General features: G+C 44.1%; 1 protein-coding gene across 2 annotated transcripts; it reads right to left on the bottom strand.

Moving 5' to 3' along the window:
- Nucleotides 1-142: 142 nt before the first annotated feature.
- LOC146406434 (uncharacterized) lies at nucleotides 143-4,278 on the bottom strand. 2 transcript variants are annotated; one of them, XR_014840391.1, is made up of 4 exons: nucleotides 4,236-4,278; nucleotides 2,516-2,624; nucleotides 710-2,265; nucleotides 143-292 (listed from the first exon to the last, which is right to left on the bottom strand). XR_014840391.1 is itself a non-coding variant. In XM_085017015.1 (3 exons), exons 1-3 carry the CDS (start codon nucleotides 4,169-4,171, stop codon nucleotides 2,253-2,255), a joined length of 501 nt encoding a protein of 166 aa, XP_084873141.1. In that variant the 5' UTR covers nucleotides 4,172-4,278; the 3' UTR covers nucleotides 143-2,252. The 2 variants fall into 2 exon arrangements, 1 of the variants encoding a protein (XP_084873141.1); XM_085017015.1 differs by having other exon boundaries at nucleotides 143-2,265; nucleotides 3,793-4,278.
- Nucleotides 4,279-22,867: the final 18,589 nt, after the last annotated feature.

Below are 22,867 nucleotides of genomic sequence, written 5' to 3'. Positions count from 1 at the left end.
GAAGAGTTTTGTAGAGATTGAAGATAATAAGTCAAACCAAGTGGGAGATGAATACAGTTTAGCAGTCCAACAATATAAATGTCTAGCATTTGTCTTTTAAAGAATTTTAATTTCCTAAAGAGGCTCAATGATTCATCTTCCATTTTTTAAATTTTATTTGATGTTTATTTTTTTTCTTTTGAGCCTCCCTCATGGCATGTGGAAGTTCTGGGGCCAGGGATCAAATCCGAGCCACAGCAGCAGTGACCAGCAGTGACCTGAGCCACAGCAGTGACAATGGTGGATCCTTAACCTGCTGCACCACCTGGGAGCAACCATCTTTCATTTTTATTTGAGACAATAAACTCTTATTTGTTTGAGGTGGCTTGTATCCAGAAAGGTCAGACAGATCCGTCCCAGGGCTACTCCTGCCCTGCTGAGTACCTCCACACCGGCTGGCATCACCTTTTCCCCTGGGCCAAAGTCCTTTGGCACCTCCCTGAATATTCTTTTCTTTTTTTTTCTTTCTTGGATCCCCTGAGGCATATAGAGTTCCTGGGTCAGGGATCAGATGTGAGCCACAGTTGCAACCTATGTTGCAGTTGTGGGAATGCCGGATCCTTTAACCCACTGTGCTGGGTCAGGGATCAAACTTGCATCCTGGAGCTGCAAAGACAAAGCTAATTTCATTGCACCACAGCAGGAATATCACCCCCTAGGTATGCTTAACAGTGCTTTTAGACTCAATAAAGATCTGTCTTCCACATATGTATACAATTTCCTGAGTGTCTACAGATCTTAGCTAGACTAATACAAAAAAAATAATAATTCTAAAGTATCCTTGATTTATGGTGGGTTTTTTCTTTTTATGTGCCCTCTTACAAATTAAAGCTACTGAAGGTACAACCTTGACATTTGCTCTAATATCTGAAATGTTTGGCTTGGAAATGTCCTGACATGTGATTTTAGACACGAGCCCTATTTATAACATGACGTCTTCAATCATTTTTACAGTTTCTTCCTGAACACTGCAGTCATGTGCCACTTTTGCTGGTGATTTTATGACAAGTGAATTATTACACTCCTGCCACTCATTTCCTGGTCATCAAGAATAACTTATGGAGTTCCCTGGTGGTGCAGCAGGTTAAGGATCCAGTGTTGTCACTGCTGTGGTGCAAGTTTGATCCCTAGTCCTGGGCATTATGGCAGACCTGTGAGTCTTGACTGTGGACCGAGTCCTCACTTGGCATCTGAGGCTATATCTTGAAGCATTATTAGAATCCAAGTGTGCTGCTTCACATCCACTTAGGGATCATCCAAGCTTTCCCTCTGTTCTTGGCATCTCTGAGTTCCATAAAGAGAGCTATCTGAGGACTCTTAGCTGATTGCAAGCGATGTTGGGGTGAATCTGCACCTAAAAGCCTGCAGTATTGTCTTTATTTGGCACAGAATTCAGAGCCAGACAAAACTCCCACATCTCCTACTTTGATATGCAGAGGACCACCTGCCTGGTTTTGTTGGAGTTTTGGAATTTTATGATCCCTGGATATACAGTAGTGGTGATAGTATCAAATCTGACTTCTTTTTTTCTTTTCTGGCCACCCAATGGCATATGGAGTTCCTAGGCCAGGGATCCGATCACAGCCATAGCTGCAACCTACACTGCAGCTGGGGCATTGTCAGATCCTTTAACCCACTGTGCCAGGCTGGGGATCGAACCTGTGTCCTGGTGCTGCAGAGACACTGCCGATCCCATTGTGTCACAGTGGGGACTCCAAGCCTGATGCGTTTTAATAGGAGGAACTTGTTAGAATGGGAGGCTTTCCCTGAGCTTGGGCAGTATGGTGGTTACCTTTATGTGTTCACTTGGCTGGGCTAAGGGATGCCTGGAGAGCCGGTAAAATGTGATCTGGGTATATTTATGTGGACAGCTCCTGAAGAGATCAGCATCTGTGTTGGCAGACTGCGTAGAGGTGGTGGCCCTCCCCAAGACAACAGGCATCCCCAACCTGCTGGGAGCCCAAACAGAACAGAAAGGCAGAGGGAGGGAGGAAGGATTTGCTTTCTCCATATGACTGGGGTTTGCTCCTGCCCTCAGACATCAGACTCCGGTTCTCAGGTTTTCAGACTTTGTCTGGAGCCCCCATTCACAAACATCAGGTCTCAGGACTTGGTCTCCACGGTGTTTCCAGCCAATCCTCCATAAGCCTCTTCTTATTGTTTGAAAATGATTAAAGAAGGCAATTTAGGTGATACAAATTGTATTCAACACTTCAGGAAGCAGAACTGCAAAATGAGGCAAAAGGCAGGAAGTGTTTATAGGATAAAAAACAAGGGGGAACTCTACCCAATATTCTGCGATAATCTACGTTGGAAAAGAATCTGAAAGAGAATGGATGTGTGTACATGTATCACTGAATCACTTTGTTACACAGCAGAAATTATCACAACATTGTAAATCAACTATACTTCAGTAACAAAATAAAAAAAATAATAATAAAGTATCGAGAATAAGGAAGAGATAAATCAAAAATACCCGATTGGTTGGGGCCACCGAGTCACCCTTTCTTGGGGTGAAAAGGCCCAGAGTTGGCTTGGTGTTTGGGGACTGGCTGACTGGATGGCTGACTGGTCAAGTGAAGCATCTACAGGGATGAAAAAAATGATCTAAGTTTAGCTTTGCTGACGTGCTCCCCCGCCCCCGTCCAGAATGCCAGCAGGAGCTGTTCTATCTTGGGCTTAGAAAGTCATTTCAACCCTACATCCCTATATCCTGTTGGTTCAGTGTCTCAGGAGAACCCTAAGTGAGGTTTCCAAAATTCCCTGGAGGGTGTTGGAAACAGAAGCCTGTGTCTGAAGACAATTTTTTTTTTTTTTGTCTGCACTCATGGCATAAGGAAGTTCCTGGACCAGGGATAAAACACTAGCTGTAGCTGTGGCAAAGCTGGATCTTTAACCCACTGTGCCCACCAGGGACTGAACCCATGCTTTTGCACTAACCTAGCTGCTGCAGAGAAACACCTGGGCTCTTAACCTACTGTGCCACAGCGGGAACTCCTTGTGTGTGAAGAAATTTGAATCCAAGCTGCAACTAGTGTATGAAAGAAAGAGAAAGGAAGAAACAGAGAGAGAGAGAAAAAAGGAAGGGAGGGAAAGGAAGGAAGGAAGGAGGAAGGAAGGAAGGGAAAATGGAAAGAAGGAGCGAAAGAAAGACAGGAAGGAGGAAAGAAAGACAGAATGAAAGAAAGAAAAAAATAAAAGAAAGAAAAAAGGAAGAAAAGAAAGAAAAGAGAACGAAACAAAGAAAGCAAGAAAGAAAAAAAGAAAGAAAGCCAGCAGGCAGTAAAAAGCACTTTCCCAGGCCTCTTCTCTGAGGTTCAGGCGGTGGCGTGCCCAATCTTGCCTATGCCCTATGCTGGAGGGACTGGGGGGCTGTGGGACCCTCCCTCCCCCTGCCCCTCACCCCCCACTCCTACCCCGCCGCCTCCCAGCGCCTCCCTCTAGAAAAGCTATTTCCCCAGATGCCCTGATCCACTTTCTTTCCTGCTCTCGCAGGTGGATCAGCTTCTTTGGTGGAAGGAGTTGTCTGAAGGGGGACTTCAGCCTGCTTTAAAAATACCTCAGCATTGTTGTTTTTGTCGGTGTAAAACCGCTTTTCCAGTGGTTCCTCTTTTATGTGGAGCCTTATTAAACCTCATTACAATTCTGCATCCAACAGAGGGTTCACCCACTTGGAAGTTGTTTGGCCCATATCCTTCCGGGTAAAACACTTCCGAATTCTCTTGCGGTTTTAAGACCCAGCTCTCAGCTTACCAGCCTGCTTTCTGTTTTGCTCCTCTTTCTGGGGAAGCCCGACTGGACGGGTCTCCTCAGAGGATCCCCGGGAGCCACGTCTTCCAGCTGGTGGAGGGAGGGTGGGAACCAGAACAGAAGAAAACCCAGTGCACAAGCTGGGGTCCTGGAAAGGAGGCCCAGGCCCAGCCCCCAGCGCCTTCGGGAGCCTGGCCTCCTCCGTCCCCAGGGGACTTTCTCCCCCTTCCTCTGCTTTCTTGCCTCCCCTTCCCCTGCTTTCTTGCCTCCCCTTCCCCAGATGAGTCATCTGAGCAGGCGCCTCGGCCCCATCAAGCGTCTGGGAACTCGGTCTGGGAAGATCAAGGTCCTGGCGAAGGCTTCCCCCATCCTCTGCCCACATTCCTTGCGTTTTAGAACCAAAAATAAGAGCAAACCCATCTCCCTTTTAAAAAACAAAGTAAGACCTTGAGCGGAGGTAGTTTCATTTTTCTCTGGTGATGTCTTCATGGGGAGGGCTCGGAGGAGGGAGGAGCAAGGGGGCGTCTGACAGCCTTGAGGGAGGTGCCCCGCCAGCCCCCCCACCCACTAGAACCAGGCGCAGCAGCTGCAGAGAAGGCAGGACGTGGAGTACAAACGTCTGAGGAACAGGCTCTCCTTTCTGCAGCCAAGGCTTCCTGCTTGTCTGGGAAGAGGAGAGGAGACTTGGAGGGAGGTTTAGCAGCTCTGCACCTTCTTCACACACACACTCATCTCCCCCGACCCCATCCCCACCTCGCTATCTGGGGAGATTCCTTGATTCTAGGCCTGTTCAAATGTGCATCTAAACAAGGCACTAGGTTGTCTCTAGTCACTGTCAGGGAGGAGAAATTACCCCTCATCCCGCTTGAGTTCTGGTGGCTGAATTAATACACAGAACAGATTAAGAGGAGAAAAAGAAACACATTTCAATTCATAGGCATGGAGGTCTCATAGAAATGGACCTGGGTGCCAAGCAGGCAACTTTTCATTTTAGACAAATTATTCATTTCTGAGGAATTGACAGAACAAAGAAACCTAGGTTTGGGGCACCAACATTAGGGAAGAATCTAAACCAATTAAAGAAGTAACATGGTTTGTTTATTATGTATAATTTCCGGCTACTTGGCCGGAAATCACTTTCTTTGGTGATGAAGGAGGTCTTTCTACTTACAGAGGCAGGGAGTGCATCTTTCATGGGGGAGATTTATCTCCTGCTCCCCGGGAGAGAGGAGGGTCAGAGCATCTTTTTGCAGTGGTCCTTTTCCTTTCCTTCCCTTCCCTTTCCTTTCCTTTCTTCTTGTCTTTTTAGGGCTGCAGTCTCAGCATATGGAGGTTCCCAGGCTAGGGGTCCAATCAGAGCTGTAGCTGCTGGCCTATACCACAGCCACAGCCACACCAGATCCGAACAAACTACACCACAGCTCATAGCAACACCAGATCCTTAACCTACTGAGTGAGGCCAGGGATTGAACCCGAATCCTCATGGATATGAGTCAAGTTCATTAACCACTGAGCCACAATGGGAACTCCTGCATTGGTCCTTTCTTAAGGAAATTTTCGTCCTTGTCTGCTCCCGCAGTGTGTGGATGTTCCTGGGCCAGGGATTGAACCTTCTCTACAGCAGTGACAATGCCAGATCCTTAACCCACTGAGCCACCAGGGAACTCCCTTTCTTAAGTAAATTTAATTCAAAATAATCAATGTGCCATTGCGGCACATTTTGCGGCAGTCTACCCTGAGCCCCAATGTTACCATCCTTTTTTTTTTTTTCTTTAGCAGATTTTATTTTTAAGAACAGTTTTAGATGAACAGAAAAATTGGCAGTACAGTGCAGAGAATCCCTGTATACCCCTATTCAGAGACCCTCCTTTTCTTCACATGTGAAATCAGTGAGGTACTGAAATAAGAGTTTTAACTAGAGAAACAACACCCCTCCCCCCGAAATGAGGAGGCAGCTACTTGCCTGACAGCAGCTCTGCTCGCCCCATACCACCCTTCTTGTAATATTACAGTAACTATGTGCCTTATGTCCTTGCTAGCAGCTCTGCTAGCCATGCTCCAAGCATTGCTTATCAGTTTTGTTTTTGTAGTCTTGTCTTCTTAGGCAGGATCACTGTCTGTACTGGGATGGGGGAGGGCTGGGGTAATTGCTTGGGGAAAACAAGACCCCCAAGTCTGTACTGTATAAAAGCCACCCAGAACAAAGACCTGGTGCTCAGACTCTGGAGGTGACTCCTCTGAGCCCGCACCGGTGCTGAATAAACCTGGCTATTCCACATCTCCGAGTGCTGCTTGTGTCTTTCTGCTGCTACAGTTTCTGCAACAGTGCAATTGTTAAGATTAATGAACCAATATTGACAAAGGTACTACTCAGGGCTCTCCAGAGAAACAGAACCAATAGGATGTCTGTCTCTATTTCCATTTCTTTTTTTAAAAATTGAAATATATCATTGCTGTGCACTATTATATGTTTACAGATATACAATATAGTGATTCACACTTTTTAAAGGTATAAAATATTGGCTATGTTCTCTTTTCTGTAGCTTATTTTATATCTAATAATTTGTACCTCTTACTTCCTTGTCCCTATATTGCTCCTCCTTCCTCCCCTCCTAGCGCCCCTGCATTGGTAACCACTACTTTGTTCTCTGTATCTGTGAATCTGCTTCTTTTTTTTATATTCACTAGTTTGTTGTGTTTTTTTTTAATTTTTATTTTTTGTATTTTGTAGATTCCACATATAAGTGGTATATAATACCACTTATAAGCAGTGTTCTCTGTCTGACTTAGTTCACTTAGGATGATAATCTTGAGGTCTATCCATGTTGATGTAAATGCCAAGATTTTGTTCTTTTTTTATTCCATTCAATTGTGTGTGTGGTTTATATAAGAAGATGTGATCTTTATCCATTCCTCTTTGGATGGACACATGGGTTGCTTTCATACCTTGACTATTGCAAATAATTCTGCCATGACCACTGGGGTACATTATGTTTTCAAATTAGTGTTTTGTTTTTTTCAGAAATATGCCAAGGAGTGCAATTGTTGGGTCATATGGTAGTTCTATTTTTAGTTTCATGGGGAACCTCCAAACCACTTTACATGGTGGCTGCACCAATTGACATATTCACCAACAGTGAAGGAGGGTTCTCTTTTCCCCCCAGCCTCACCAAAATTTGTTAACTGTGATCTTTTTTTTTTTTTTTTTTTTTTTTTTTTTTTGTCTTTTTTTCCACTGCTGCACTTGCAGCATCCGCAGCATATGGAGATTCCCAGGCTAGGGGTCGAATCCGAGCTGTAGCTGCCGGCCTATGCCAGAGCCACAGCAACACAGGATCCAAGCCTCGTCTGCGTCTGCGACCTACACCACAGCTCACAGCAACGCCGGATCCTTAACCCACAGAACAAGGCCAGGGATCGAACCTGCAACCTCATGGTTCCTAGTCAGATTTATTAACCACTTAGGAACGACAGGAACTCCAACTGGGGTCTTTTTGATGACAGCCATTCTGACCAGTGTGAGATGGTACCTCATTGTGGTTTTTGATTGGCATTTCCCTGATGATTAACCACATTGAGCTGCTTTTCATTTTTTTTCTGTTTGGCAGAGAAATGATTTTTCCAAGGTCAGGATATACTACCCTTTCTCAAAATTTCCAGGATGGACAGTTAGCATCAAAGCTAAATGACCCTCCTTGTTTCTTTTGTGCAGTATGACATAGAAATAGCTTAATCAGGAGTGGGATCATAGCTGCAGAAAGAGCTGGAAAAAGTTGCTTTCCTTCCTTAAAACTCAAGTTTATATACTCCTCTTTCTTCAAAGAACAGTAAAAAGGATTATTTGCGTTTGTGTCAGGGATGATTGGAGAAGTTCCTGTTCCTCATTAAAGGCATTAGATTTGGATTCCACCACTCAAGGCCACTTCCTGTATTGAACATATGGATTTTTTTCATTTCTAAAAATTGAAACTATTGGGAACAATTTTCTTACTGTTGGTGTATAAAAATGGAAGGATCTTATAATTGTCTTAGTTCTTAAGGCTGTGGGTATGGTCCATTTGTCACTGTGAAATAAATTTTTTCCCAAAAAACATTAAAAAAAAAAAAGAAAAAAAGAAATGTAAGAGTTCCTGTTGTGGCTCATTGGGTTAAGAACCTGGTTAGTATCGATGAGGATTAGGGTTCAATCCCTGGCCTCACTCAGCAGGTTAAGAGTCTGGTGTTGCTGCAAGCTGTGGTGTAGTTGCAGATGCACCTAGATCCTGTGTTGCCATGGCTGTGTTGTAGACTGCCAGCTTCAGCTCTTATTCAACCCCTAGCCTGGGAACTTACATATGCTGTGGGTGCATCCATAAAAGGAAAAAAAGAGAAAAGAAAGAAATTGAACAGACTAGGAAATATAGAGTACGGCTCATCATGTATTACTCTGCTCAGGCCACTATAACAAAGTACCACAGATTGGGTGGCTAAAACAGCAGAAATGTATGATTTAATAATTCTGGAGTCTGGAAGTCCAGGTTGTCAGGGTGGATCTCTTCAGAGGTCTTTGTTTGGTTTGTAGACAGCCATCTTCTCCCTGCGTCCTCACATGGTCATCCCTCTGTGCCTGTCTGTGTCCTAATCTCTTCCTTCCTTCCTTTCTTTCCTTCCTTCCTTTCCTTTCCTTCCTTCCTTCCTTCCTTCCTTCCTTCCTTCCTTCCTTCCTTCCTTCCTTCCTTCCTTCCTTCCTCCCTTCCTTCTTTCTTTCTTCCTTTTCTTAGGATGGCACCTGTGGCATATGGAACTTCCCAGCAGGCTAGGGGGGTTGAAACAGAGCTTTAGCTGCCAGCCTACAACATAGTCCCAGCAATGCCAGATCCACGTCACATCTGTGACCTACATCACAGCTCATGGCAACACCGGATCCTTAACCCCATGAGGGATTGAACCCTCATTCTTATGGATACTGTCAGGTTCATTATTGCTGAGCCACAGTGGGAACCTCCTGATATCCTAAGGATGCCTGTCAGGTTGGATTAGGGTCGACTCTCATGACCTCATTTAATTTAATCACCCTTTTAAAGGCCCTGTCTCCAAATGCAGTCATGTTTTGAGGTACCGTGGATTAGGACTTCAACACACAAATTTGGGGAGATCACAGTTCAGCCCATATTATGTCATGTCCTAACCCTAACCCTAACCCTATGTTTTTTGTGCAGATTTGCCTTTAAATACGTGTGGGTTGATTGGGTTGCATTGTAAAGCATATTTCCTATCCTATAGGTCTTGATGGTTTTTTGGTTTTTTTGTTTGTTTGTTTTGGTTTTTGTTGTTGTTTTAGACTGAACCCATGGCATGAGGAAGTTCCTCGACCAGGGACTGAACCTATGCCATAGCAGCAACCTGAGCCACAGCAGTGACAACACTGGATACTTAACCCACCAGGCCACCAGGGAACGGGGAACTCCTAGGTCTTGGATGTTTAAAGAAAATGCAGGCTCAATGATTTGCTGGTGGGATGCCCTGCCATGCCTTCTTTCTCTTTGGGATGGGATGGTGGTGGCAGGCTCTGGAAGCCGGTGAGAAGGGGTACAAATAGTTTAGAGCTGGACTGTGTGTACTTCTTATTCTCCTTCATTTGGTGGTGGTTTGTTTGCCTTTGCTTGTTGGTAACATCCAGGTAGTTGGCAGCTCCTTGAGGCTATAGGATGGAGTTCCCATTTCCTTGCTCGTCACTGGCCTGGGACGCTCTTAACTCCTATAGGCTGCTGTCAGGTCTTTGCTGCATGCTGCCTTGCATCTCAGGAACCCAGGACCTCTCCTCATAAATCCCCCCTCTGGTTTTTCCTTCTGCTTCTAAGGGCACATGTGATGAGACCAGGCCCACCCGGGCCTAATTATATCTGCATAGCCCCTCTTGCCATGAAAGGTAGCAGAACCATGTTCTATTTCATCATGTTCATCATTCCAGTGATTAGGGACAAAGCCTTCGGGCCATTTCAGTTTCTGTTCAGCACAGGCCCAAACCCTATGAGGTGACCAGTGAACTTGCATTTGGTCACAAGAGATGCAAACCGTTTGCATCCAGTGGAGAGGATCCTACCAAAGGTGTTTTTTCCTCATTAGGACATTAGCCACATTTGTCTCTAACCTGGCAAACTTATTTCAATGATACTTTTTCTCCTTTCCTCCTGAGTGATGCTCTAGACCTTTTTCCACGAACTCTTTGAATCTCTCTGCTGTCCTGCTGGACCCTTTACTCTTGGGTAGACAAAGCTGTGACACATATCTGTTCTATATTTGTATGGAGTCCTGGGTTTAGCTTTTTGACAGGGCAATTCAGTTTTCCAGGGGGCTTGGCCTTGCAGCTTCTGAGACTTTCTGTCCCTCTTTCTCCTACCGCCAACCCCTGATGGACCGAGATCACCCGTAGCTCTGCCTTTTGAACAAAAGTGTGTAAAAATCCACCTCATGCATGGCTTTTTGTCATTAAAAGTTTGCACAGCAAGTGACATCTGAAAAAGGAACCTGGTGGAATGCATTCTGCCATGGGTGGGAGTTTTTGGAGCAGACGGTGACGGAAAAGTTGAGCAAAGGGAAAATGACACACATCACACAGCTGTGACTTTTGTGTCCTTCCCTCTGGGCTAAGATGGTGGGCAAAGAAGGCAGGGCTGGGCCAAGGTCTGGACGACAAATTTTGGAGCTTTCTGACCACAGACAGTCTCCAGACTTCACTGAGACAGAGCTTCCTGAGAAGCTGGGGACACCATCTGCTCCCCATCTTTGCAGGCAGCCCCATCCCAAGGACAAAGCAGACCCTGTGAGGTTGCAGGTATGGAGTCTTGCTCTCTGGCGTGGGGTAGAATATGATGCCTCAACCACCACTACCACCCCCTCCCCTAAGTCCACCTCTTGCACAGCCCTTGTCACCACACAGGCCAGAGATTCAGAGTGCCCAGCCTGAGCCTTTGAGACCAATCTTCTCTGGCCCTGCTGTGAGAGTCCACTCTGTCATGTCCCTGTCCATCCCCCAGCTCTGTCTGAAATGCAGGTGGACCTATAGCTCCTATGAGGGATGGGGCAGGATATTCCCCACACCACCAGGCAATTTTCTGATGCTAGCTGAGTGTCCTACGATTCAACTCCATTCTGATACTATCAGAGAGAGTGGAGACAGAACCAAATCCCACAAGTTAAAGCCTCAGGAAGTTCCTGTTGTGGCTCCATGGCATTGAACCTGAGTAGGATCCATGAGGATGGGAGTTTGGTTCCCAGCTCAACTCAGTGAGTTAAGGATCTGGAATTGCCTAGAGCTGCTGTATAGATCACAGATATGGCTCAGATCTGGGGTGGGTGTGGCTGTGGTTTAGGCCAGCAGCTACAGCTCTGATTCAACCCTTAGCCTGGGAACTTCTATATTTAGCAGATGCAAATGTAAACAGAGAAAAACAAACCCACCTTTATGGTATATGTTGGAAATTTTAAGGGTTTTAGGAACTCTGTGCCAAAAATAGAGATGAAGACCAAAGGTATACTTCTTTTTTTTTTTTTTAAATGATTTTTATTTTTTCCATTATAGTTGGTTTACAGTGTAATGTCAATTTTCTACTGTATGGCAAAGTCCCACATACATATGTATGTTCTTTTTCTTACCATAAATTACAGTATCACAGCTACCTTCTGGGAGCTTCCCCAAGCCACTTGAGACTCTGTGAGATGTGGATCCTATATATAGAGAGAGGGGGATTCTCTCACTTCCCATTTGACAGGACCTATCTTCTGAGTTCTTGTCCTGAGGATGGCTTTTCCCTGGACCACATAGCCAATGAGAACACAGGATTGAGGTAGGAATCAGTGGGAACCAGAGTGGGTGAAAGTCCCATGGAGGAGGGTCTTAGATGCCAAGTTAATGTGGTTAAGATTTTTCCCTGCAGGACACCTGCAGATGGCTTTTGGGAAGAAGAATGTAATGATTGGATTTTACAGAGGTAGGGCAAAAGTCAGGGAGATGGCATGAGGGCCAGGCTGGGGGCAGTGACCTTGGTAATGTACAGGAAGGAGCTGATTTGAGAGACTCTGGGAGAAAATTTGTCTAGTGGACTAGAAACTCCATATATATATATATTAAATATATATGTTATATATATTACATATGTGTGTTATATATATTATATATGTGTGTTATATATATACACACACATATGGGTTTTATATATATACACACACACATATATATGTGTGTATATATATATATAACATATATATATGTTATATATATGGTAGTTATATATGTATATAAATGTATATAAACTCAATATACATATGTATATATGTATGTATGTCAAGGGGAAAAGGGAGATTGAACAGGAGGCTGGGGCTTGGTGCTTAGAATAGAAGGACAGTGATGGAGTTATCATGAATAGGAAAGTTGATATAAAGCTCAGATTTGGACAGCAAGTAACAAGGCAAATAAAACAGTCCTGATGATACTAGGTGACATAGCTAGGCATTCAAATTCTAGAAATCCTGGGAGGTCAAATGCCTAGGCTCTGGCTGTCCTGCTGGCTTGTGTGGGGCAGGCAGGAGCCCTTCTCACTTCATGCCTCCTCTGTCCTTCTTTTTTATTATATTTTATTAGAGTATATTGTTGCATCAATATATGTATTACTGGGTCACTGTACAGCATAGTGTCCCAGTCATACATATATATATATATAGACACACACATTCTTTTTCTCAATCTTCCATCATGTTCTACCCCTAGAGATTGGATATAGTTCCTTGTGTTGTACAGTAGGACCTCATTGCTTATCCATTCTAAATGCAATAGTTCTGATCAACTGTCTTCCAAATGTGAAGGTTCATTGTCTACCTTGGGTCACTGGCCATGGTCCTTCCCACATGCCCTTCACATCCATGGCTTCCAGGACATCAAGATCTGGGGTTCCCCCTGACCACCTCTGACTGAATCTTCTCTGGGTTCCTTGCCTTCTTTGTCTCTAAATGAGGGTTCTCCTCACCCTGCTGCTTATCTGAAATGCTTTCCTGCAGAGGTTCTAATCACTTTCAAGGTTTCAGAGACTGTGTATGTGGCCGTGGTACCCAAATAGAAATCCTCAGCTCATACCCTTCTTCCTGGTTCACACCGAAGAATGCCACAATCATCAACATACCATAGTTACACCTACAGTGGGACATGTTCTCAAAGGGACGTGCCATTTTTTCCCACTCAATCTACCTTTCCCACAGCATTAAAGGGGGTCTCTCCCTCTTTTTTTTTTTTTGTCTTTGCTATTTCTTTGGGCCACTCCCGCAGCATATGGAGGTTCCCAGGCTAGGGGTCGAATTGGAGCTGTAGCCACTGGCCTACGCCAGAGCCACAGCAACGTGGAATCTGAGCTGCATCCGCAACCTACATCACAGCTCACGGCAACACCGGATCGTTAACCCACTGAGCAAGGGCAGGGACCGAACCCACAACCTCATGGTTCCTAGTCGGATTTGTTAACCACTGCGCCACGACGGGGACTCCAGGTCTCTCCCTCTTATTTCACTTCTGGTTGACCCCAAATGTCACTTCAGGTAACGCCCCTACCCACCCAGGCTTTTTCCTGACCCAGACCACTCAGTATGGCTGTCACAGACTTGCCCAGGCTCTGTGCCCCAGGCACAGGCAAATCCCAATTTGTCACCCCTTACAGAAGAAACCAAAATGACCTTCTTTTGCCTACAACAGTGATCCTCAACTAGGGTGCCATTCCCCCCAGGGAATACTTGGCAGTGTCTGGAGACACTTCTGCGGCAGAGTTGCTCCTGGTATTTTGTAGGTGGAAACCAGAGATGCTGCTAAACAATCTGTGATGCATAGGATGGTCCCCATCATAATCACCTGGCTCCACATGGGAACAGCAGCGTGAGCTGCCTGCTCTGAACAGGCCACACCTTTGCTCTTGCCCTTCTGGCTTTCGTGATGTCCAGAAACATGGATTTGCTTGTGTTGGGCTGTACCCAAGAAGCCTACAAGGCCTATGCTTGCCCAGCTTCAAGACCAAAGAAAGAGCCCAGATTCAGCAACAAAGATACAATTCGTTAATGGATAGGGGAGATTACACATCTGAAACAAGATCCTCAGAGTATGCAGCTGATAGTTGGCAGGACATGGAGGCATCCTTCACTCCTTGGGGGGAGGGAAGATTGCCAGTTATAGGGGGAATTACATCAGGTTTGCCCATTGTTACCAGGGAAACCAGGAAAGGTTCATGCCCCTCACTGCCCCATCACTAGCTAGGGCCTGGGCAAATACATAGGAAGGTCAGTCAAGTGCATAGAGTGTAAGTAAAGCAGACACTGGTTGAGCAGAAGATGTACAGAGAGCAAGAGAAGAGCCATCTTGAGTGTCCTGACCTTACAGCTTGTAGTTCCATCCAGAGAGTGATTTCTGGGTCTGCTCCGATGCGTTTGCCCCACCCCCTACCTCCGTCTCCTCATCTCTGCTGGTCTTCTCTTCTCCTCCTTTTCCTCTCTCACACCTGCTCTTTGCATCAGTTTTGCCTCCTGTATCCTTTGAGAGTCATGCTAGGCCATCCCCCAGCATGAAGTGTTCCCTAGTGCTCTGGTCCCCTAGCACCCACGATGGCCTCAAGGCCCCCTCTGTGCTCTCATATGCCCTGTACAGATATACGTTTATGATATCTCTGTAGCTATCCTCCAACTAAACTGTGATATTCTTTGTGATGAGATGATGCCTTTTACAAAACTAGTGTGTCTCTTATAAGAGGCATAGATTTATGCCAGGCATAGAGTAGGCATTCAAAATGTAGATTGGATTCATTGGTTGCATTTCGGCAATGAATGCATGAATAAACGAATGAAAGGAAGAAGTGAATGGTACTCCATATTTCAGCATTTATGTCCAGAACATTTTCTACTTTATGGTACTAATGTCCCAAGAGTGGGCAACTTACATTAAATAAGCAAACAAGAGAAACTTAGATTGGAAAGCAGTACTTTATTTTTTATGAGAATGTATGATGCTTGTCAAGCTTCAGGACATTTAGTTCAATATTATCATACTTTATTAAATTGTCAAGCACATGAATACTGTTGGGAGGGAGAAAGTACAAATGAAATGAAATGTGACCAACTTGGATATGTCTAATGATTATTATACACTGTTATAAATCATTGCAGCTCTTGGGCCCTCTATAAAAAATAAAGACACTTGAGTTCCAGGATGGAGTCTCAATCTGTTACCCCAAAACTAGGGTTGCCTCTTGGTGGGTGTGGAGCCAATTGACTCAACCAACTTAAGGCATGGAGGAAGGAAGCATTTATTACTCCAGCAAGTAAGGAGATCACTGAGGATCTTTTCCAAAGCAGTGTCTCCCCAACAACAAAATTAGGAAGTTTTAAACTCAGGGTAAATCCATATTCATGAGGTGGCTTGCGCAGAGAATTCAGCATGGAATTGGGGCCAAGTTCAATAGAGTCCAAGCTTTAGTAAATTGAAGTCAATAAGGTCAACATCATCATCCTGTCCTCCACCTGGGTGGAGGCCTTACTTCCTGCAGAACTCAAAGCTATATTATTATATCCTGGAGAGGAACTAGACTCTGTATCACCATTGCACTATTGTTTGACCACCTTTTTTCTGTTCTGCATTCCTTTTTTCCCCTTGAGATTGTGAATTAATGAGATCTGCTCAAGAGCAAGCATTGGGCCAGGATTAGACAACAAAATGGCTTAGGCCAAAATGGCTTCTCTTATGTCAAGAAAGCCATGCCTGGTTCTCTTTCTTTGGGGGCTTCTACCCTTTCTGTTTACAAGTTCTGCTGACTATCAGCCATGTGTTGCTGCACAAAGCCCTCCAACCTTTACTGCCCTCACTCAAAACAAAGCCTTTGTAATACTTAGGGCTCCTACTGATTTTTATTTCATTAAATCCAATGACTCATTAAAAACATTGTTTTTTATACCTAAGTCTATTTGTGAAAGGAGCTTTTGTGTATTCTCCAATTTATTTGAGTTGTAGATAGAGATAACAAGGATATGTGATTTAATCAAGCACCACAGGTGAGCATCCCATAGAGGGAAAATTAAATTTGGTTAATGTGTTGGGATTACCGTGTTGTCAAACCCACGTTCATGTGTGCAAGGCACAGTAAGGCCAAACTAACTGGAACATTGGAGTTTGGAACAGAGAAAAGTTTATTTCAGGACAAAGCAAGGAGTATGGGTGGCTTATGCTCAAACTCTTGGTTTTCAGAGAAGAGATTTTTATAGGCAAAATTTGGAAAGAGCTGCAGGGTATGCGACTCTTTTTTTTTTTTTTTTGTCTTTTTGTCCTTTTTTTAGGGCCACACATGTGGCATGTGGAGGTTCCCAGGCTGGGGGGGTCCAATCGGAGCTGTTGCTACCAGCCTACACTACAGCCACAGCAACGTCAGATCCGAGCTGCAGCAACACCAGATCCTTAACCCACCGAGTGAGACCAGGGATCAAACCAACAACCTCATGTTCCTACTCGGATTTGTTTCTGCTGTGCCAGGACTGGAACTCTGGTATGCGAATTTTCTGATGGGTTGGCAGTGAGATAGCAGGGCAGTGTTTCAGGAAGTGCTCAGCTTCTCTCTGGACTGGGGCCTTAGTTCCTGCAGAAGAGCTCAAAGATGTTTTATATGTATCCGTTGAAGAGGTACCAGGACACTGGTTTGAATGGATTAGGCCCCATATGCTAGAAGGTTTAACTTTCAGTAGAACTTGAGCCTCATTATACACTCATTGTAACACGTTAGCTCAGTGACATACCCATAGGCACCATGACAGTCCTGAGGCTGACCATAAAAGGCCAAAAAGTGAGCAGTGGCCCAGTTCTTGGAAACCTCTGCCCCTTCCCAGAAATAGTTGGAATAATCCTTCCATTTATTAGCCTATGAAATTAACTAGCCCTTAAAAACTCAGCACCCCAAATTTTGGGACCTCTCACCTTCTGAGAGAGCCCACTCTCTATCTCGCTCAGTAAATCTACTTACCTATCACTTTGCCTTTTGCTGAATTCCTTCTGCTCTGAGATAAAAAAAACATGAACTTCAGTAAGTCCTGAGACAAGGCATGTGATTTTAACTAGAAGAGAGTGGGTTCAAGTCCCAATGTGAGTTTTGGTTGAGTTTGAGTCCCAGTCTGTGGGTTTAATTCCTGGAGGTTAGAATTGACCAGCTGACAGAAAGACTCCAGAGCAGTCATCAACAGTTGCCCTCAGCCCTTAAGTTTGGAGATAATGTAGTAAAACCCACAAACTCTGTAAAGGTTAAGGTGATACACTGGAGATGATTCTTTTTATGATGTGATAACATGAGAGCTGATCACAAAGTACTGGTATTATATGCTGATGTGTGATGGTTATTGAGGAGGAAAGTTCTGCCAAGAATGTTCAAGGTCAGGGTGAATTCTGAATGTTTCTTAAGATAAGAAGCCAGTTTGGGTCCACCTTTTCTGTAATGTGACTTGGAGAGCCATATCTGCTCATTTGTCTATTATCTTCAGGATTTCAATAAGGAAGGACCACAATGTGGATTTCTATAGCAAATAGGATCACAGGGCAGGAGTGAAAGAGATGTGAGGAAGAATGGAGTGAGCAAATGAAAATACAGGATGCCCAGTAAATTTGAATTTGTGTTAATAAAAAACAAAAAAGTTTTTGGAGTTCCCATTGTGGCTTAGCGGGTCAAGAAGCCGACATATTGTCTGTGAGAATGTGGGTTTGATCCCTGGCCTTGCTCAGTGGGTTAAGAATCTGGCATTGCCACAAGCTGCAGTGTGTAGGTCTCAGATGTGTCTTGGATCCAGTATGGCTGAGGCTGTGGCCGTAGGCCTGCCTGGGAATTTCCATAGGCCTCAGATGAGGCCATAAAAAAAGAAACAATAGAGTTTAAAATAAATAAAATTTTTAAAAAGAATGGTTTTAAGTATAAGTATGTCTCAAATATTGCATAGAGATTGCTTACACTACATATGTAACACACATGTATAGTATACATATATAAGTATATATTATATATTATACTCTATAAGTATATATTTATATATATTCATATACATATGTTGAGTTTATCTGAAATTCAGATTGAACTGGCTTCCCTTCCTGTACTTCATGTGGTAATCATACTAAACAGTCTAAATCACACCTGTGATTTCCACTTTTCCTTGCCTTGTTGTAACTCCCATGGATCACATTGACATAAACAAAGGGCAACTGCCCCCCAAACAGGTGATGTCTGCAGAGCGGTCCATTGTGCACATGCCATCTGTTACCTTCACTCAAATAGAAATTGATGTCTAGAATGACGATGGGGGGAAGAGGTGACCAAGAAAGAAGCTGTGTCTTATAATGAACAGGCTAATAAACAAGAAAAGATTGACACGCCCCCCCCCCACGTATTCTCCTCTTGTTTTTCTTCATGCCTCTTTCAAATTCATACCAATTTCTGCCCTGACCCCCTTTCCTGAGTATCTGCAACCTTGTATCTTCAATATTCAGGTGAATATTCCTCTTTCATAACATGTGATACCTGGGAGGAGAAGAAGGAGATGTTTTCATTGAACTTGAAATGACCTCTTTCCAAAGGAAAATGTTTCAAAGGGTCAACTATCCACTGGTAGCTGACTTAGATTTACAGGTAGGCAATGAGATCTCTTCCTTGGGGACACATGTATCTTCCACACATGCAGCAGATTCTTCAGAGGATATATATATATATATATATAAAATATACACACACACACATATACACATATAAACACATGCACTTTAGTGGAAATGTGCATATAATACATAGACTTCTTTTTCTTGGCTTAAAGCATATGAAAAGAGTTCTTGTTCTGAACATAAAGTCATCACTTTATGTTCTTGTTCTGAACATAAAGTCATCACTTTATGTTCCATTTTCTGTGTTGAGATTTCTCTCAACATAGGAAAACATTGTAAAGTCTTTAAAAATGGTATATCTATTTTCTGAGGCAAAGTACCCAGTGAAAATTTACCTTCTGCTGCACATTTCAGCTAGTGATTCTAGAATCTCAACCTGGACTCCACTGACTGGAAGAAAGTCTAGGTCCTGTTGAGGGAGGGCCCTAAGACATTATGGAAAGGCTCTCTGTTAATGACACACCCAGTCCTTCCCCAGAGGGGACCTATGGCCATTTGCTCAGGAAGCCACCCACTAGAGAACTGACATATCCAGGTTGTACCTGCTTCCTGGGCCCCCTATACCCCGTGACTAATCTATAGAAGGCTACAAAGTCTCAACCCTCTTGCCTCAGGGTGGATGACTCTGCATGGTTGGCCCAGCTTCTGAATTCCCTGTGGGCTCCACTGAGGCATCAAACACAGTGCAATCACTCCCTCTGCTCCATCCTGCCCCTCCCTCTCAGGCAGTGATTCCTGGAAACACTCCCGATAAGCCTGCTGCATGAGGTTCTCAGAGCCTGTTTCCCTGGGAGCATGATTTGATTTTGTCAGTACTTGGTACTTGTGGATGGCATTGCTTGAGGGTATTTGTTCACCACCCCATGAGCTCAGAGGAGTGCTGTGGGGTAGACACTGTGATGAGCTGGAAATCAGCTGGCACCCTGCCTGCCTAACCATCCTCCATGTCTAACAATTGTCTAACTATCCTTGAAAAAGCCCTGCCTAACAGAAGCTGTAAACATGTCTTTTGCTTTGTCAGATATACTTACTACTGTTTTGTTCAACCTATAGAGGAAGCAAGAATTGACAGAAAAGAAGTGGAGATTTTTTCCCTCTCTCCTTCCTGGATGTTGGCTGACAGTTCTCTGCTACTTGAATTAAACATCTGTCCAGGAGTTCCTAATCTTGTCTCAGCAGGTTAAGGACCTGACTTTGTCTCTATGAGGATACGAAGCTTCAGCTGCAGTCTATGCCACAGTCATGGCAACACCCATTGAGATCCTTAACCCATTGAGCAAGGTCATGGATCTGGTGTTGCCATGGCTGTGGCGTAGGCTACAGCTGCATCTCTGATTCGACCCCTAGACTGGAAACTTCCATATGCCACAGGTGTTACCATAACAGGAAAAACAGCAAAAAATTAAACAAACAAACAAAAAACCCCATCTGTCCACTGTGGATCAAGACAGCCTTTTGTCATCCTCTGTGGTCAGGAAGAATGGAGCAGGGCTGTGTTTCCAGTGGTGGGGTATGTAGTCCCCCTCAAATTGGGGGTAGGGTGGTGGTGCTAAATATTTTCTCCAGATGTCTAGGCAACATCTAAGATGTAGCAAATGCCTAGAGTTCCCAAATTCTCCCTTGTGTGTTAAATGTCTCGTGGACACAAAACTGGCTATCATGCAGATACTCCACACTCAACACATTCCCAAATAAATTTAATCCCTTTGCTCCCAATTACCACTCTTGCTTGTCTTAAATTCCCTGCCTTTGTTGTTAGTGCCTTGAACTCATCCTGTCCCTCAAGTCAAGATCAGGAAGTAAGTTTTGGGGGGGCTTCTCCTGCAGCATACAGAAGTTCCCAGGCCAGAGACCGAACCCACACTACAGTAGTAATCTGAGCCACAGCAGTGACAGTGCCAGATCCTTAACCTGCTGAGCCACCAGGGAACTCTTGGAAATCATTCTTGCCCTCACTCTTTCCTATTTTTCTACCAACCTCCACCTAATCAGATGCCTGGTCCTATTGCCCGGCACTCTCTCCCAAGTGCCTCTAAAATCCATCTCCTCTGCTCTATCCTGGAGTGGTCATAGATTTCAGGACTTCTTTCTCACATGCTCTGACTACAGGTAGAGACTCTTATTTGGTCAGTTTACCTCTTATGGCTCCCTTCCAACCATGCTGTCACTCTTCCACTAGAATAATCTTTCTAGGAAATAGAGCTGAATGTCTTCTCTTGGTTTGGCATGGAGTGGTGATGTGGACCCTCATCACTGACTGACAACTCATGTGATGATCTAAACGTGATCCACAAGGTGGGGAACAAGTCTTCTTTCTTCTGTTGTAGATCCAGAGCTTGAAGGAAGTTATCCTTGGTTTGGGAGAGTTTGGAAACTACTCTGATGCAGACTGACTACTTGTATTTCCCCCAAACACCCCAAGTTGCTTCACAAATATTTTATCTTGGACATGGATCCTTTCTGTCTGGAACAATTTTCACCATCTTTACCTCTGGATAGATTATCAGTTATAGTTCAAAGTAGAATTTGGAAAGCACTTCATCTTTAAAGACATCCTGAACCCAGGGGCAGAGCCCATCACTTGGTATTATCTGCTACCATTTGGGGTTAGAAGAACCCCATGGGTTGATCCATGGGGACAGAAGTGAAATAAGTGGTTTTTAAGGGAACGGGGTGATTACAATGTGTGTGGTATTCCTTTACATAGTGGTAAATATTCTGGAATTAGATAGTGGTGATAGTTATACAACTGTAAATATAATAAAAACTTTAAAAGGGTGAAAGTTATGATATGTGAATTGTATCTCAATAAAACCATTATTTAAAGAAAAGAAATGATCAGAATTTGTGAGCTTCATATCCTGAACAAGATGAAACCTTTACATACTTCTAGGTCCCTCTCTGTCCCTCTCCAAGGGTTTAATTAAGGGACTGTAAAACAAAGAACATTGCCTGCCCTCCAGTTCCACAAGGATCAAGTCATTGGCCACTGTAGCCTATGACCCTGAAAGGAATTCAGGATGAAAAACATCTGAAGCAGTCTGTGTTTTTTGATAAATGGATCCTTAGGTAGTTAAGGAGCATATCTCAGGAAGAATTTCAATAACCTCAGATTCCTGTGTCTTCCCACATATAGAAAGGCACTAAAATCATGACCTTGAGATGCCCTTAGGTCTTTAGGCTGTGATTAGCAGCCATCTTTTACCAATGTAATACAAGATGTACATACATCCTGGCTCCTCCCCAACCTCTTCAGAGCAGTTCTTCCTGCTACTGAGAGGCTGCCTTCAGGGCTATAGTTCTTAGTAAGTTTCCCTAATAAAATGGAAAGTCACCTACCTTGTGTGATTTTTATTTCAGTTGACTGGATTTTCCACCTGCACTGGGCCTGACCTATAGCATCCTTCCTATCAAATTCACAGAGTTGTGAAACCTAGACGGAGAAGAAGAACTCAGGGCTGTTAGAGTTCAAGTCCAGGCTATATGAGACCCACAAGTTTCAAGGTATTGTAGGTGAGAACATACAGAGAAACTGAAACCATACCCCTCAGTTTGGGACTTGAACCCACATGCTGGGACTCTAACATAGTCAAGAATCAGGTTGGGACTTGAACCCACTGGTTTTTTCATTAAAATCACAGATATGGTCCCAGGACTTACTGAAGTTCAGATTCTTTATGCCTCAGCACAGAAGGAATTCAGCAAGAGGCAAAGTGATATGTAAGAAGTAGATTTGTTAAGGGATGGACAAAGTGTTTGCATCTCAAAAGGCAAGAGAGGGCCCCTGGGAGAAACACACTCCACCCACAGAGTGTGGTCCATCTCATAAGGTGAGAGGTAAGAGGTCCTGAAATAGGGGGTGGTGAGTTTTTATGGGCTTGGCAATTTCAGCCCATAAAAGACTGATGGCTAATAAGTGGGAGGGTTATTCCAACTATTTCCAGAAAAGGGCGGGGTTTGCAGGAATTGGGCCATCACCCATTTTTTGGCCTTTTATGGTGGCCCTTGGAACTGTGATGGTACTGGTGTGTGTGTCATTCAGCTAATGTGTTACATTATATGCAGCTCAAAGTCCACTGGAAGTCAAATCTTCTGCCATCTTGGATCTTGGACCTAGTTGGTTCCAACCAGTTTTAGTTATATCCTCAAGGACCATGTCATTTTTTAAGGGTTGTTCCCAGCTCCTTCCCTCATGTTTCAAAACCAAAGCAAGAATTTTAGGGTCATCGCTGTTACATATTCCTTAAAGCCAAGGTCCTCCAGGGCAAACGCCAGAGGCCCACTTTGTGGTTGTGTATACATGTTGAAAAAGAGGGAGGGTTTTATTCTCTATGGTTCACATCAGAGCAAAGGGGAAATATCAAGAAGAGAATATCATTTTTGAAAAATCCA

The sequence above is a fragment of the Sus scrofa genome, chromosome 1 (genome assembly GCF_054392235.1).
Source record: "Sus scrofa isolate SSC_HxYL_T2T_F1_AM1 chromosome 1, Sscrofa_HxYL_maternal_Yorkshire_Landrace_v2.0, whole genome shotgun sequence".
Taxonomy (NCBI): domain Eukaryota; kingdom Metazoa; phylum Chordata; class Mammalia; order Artiodactyla; family Suidae; genus Sus; species Sus scrofa.
Note: the sequence above shows the minus strand (reverse complement) of the source record. Positions and strands in the feature narration are given on the sequence as shown.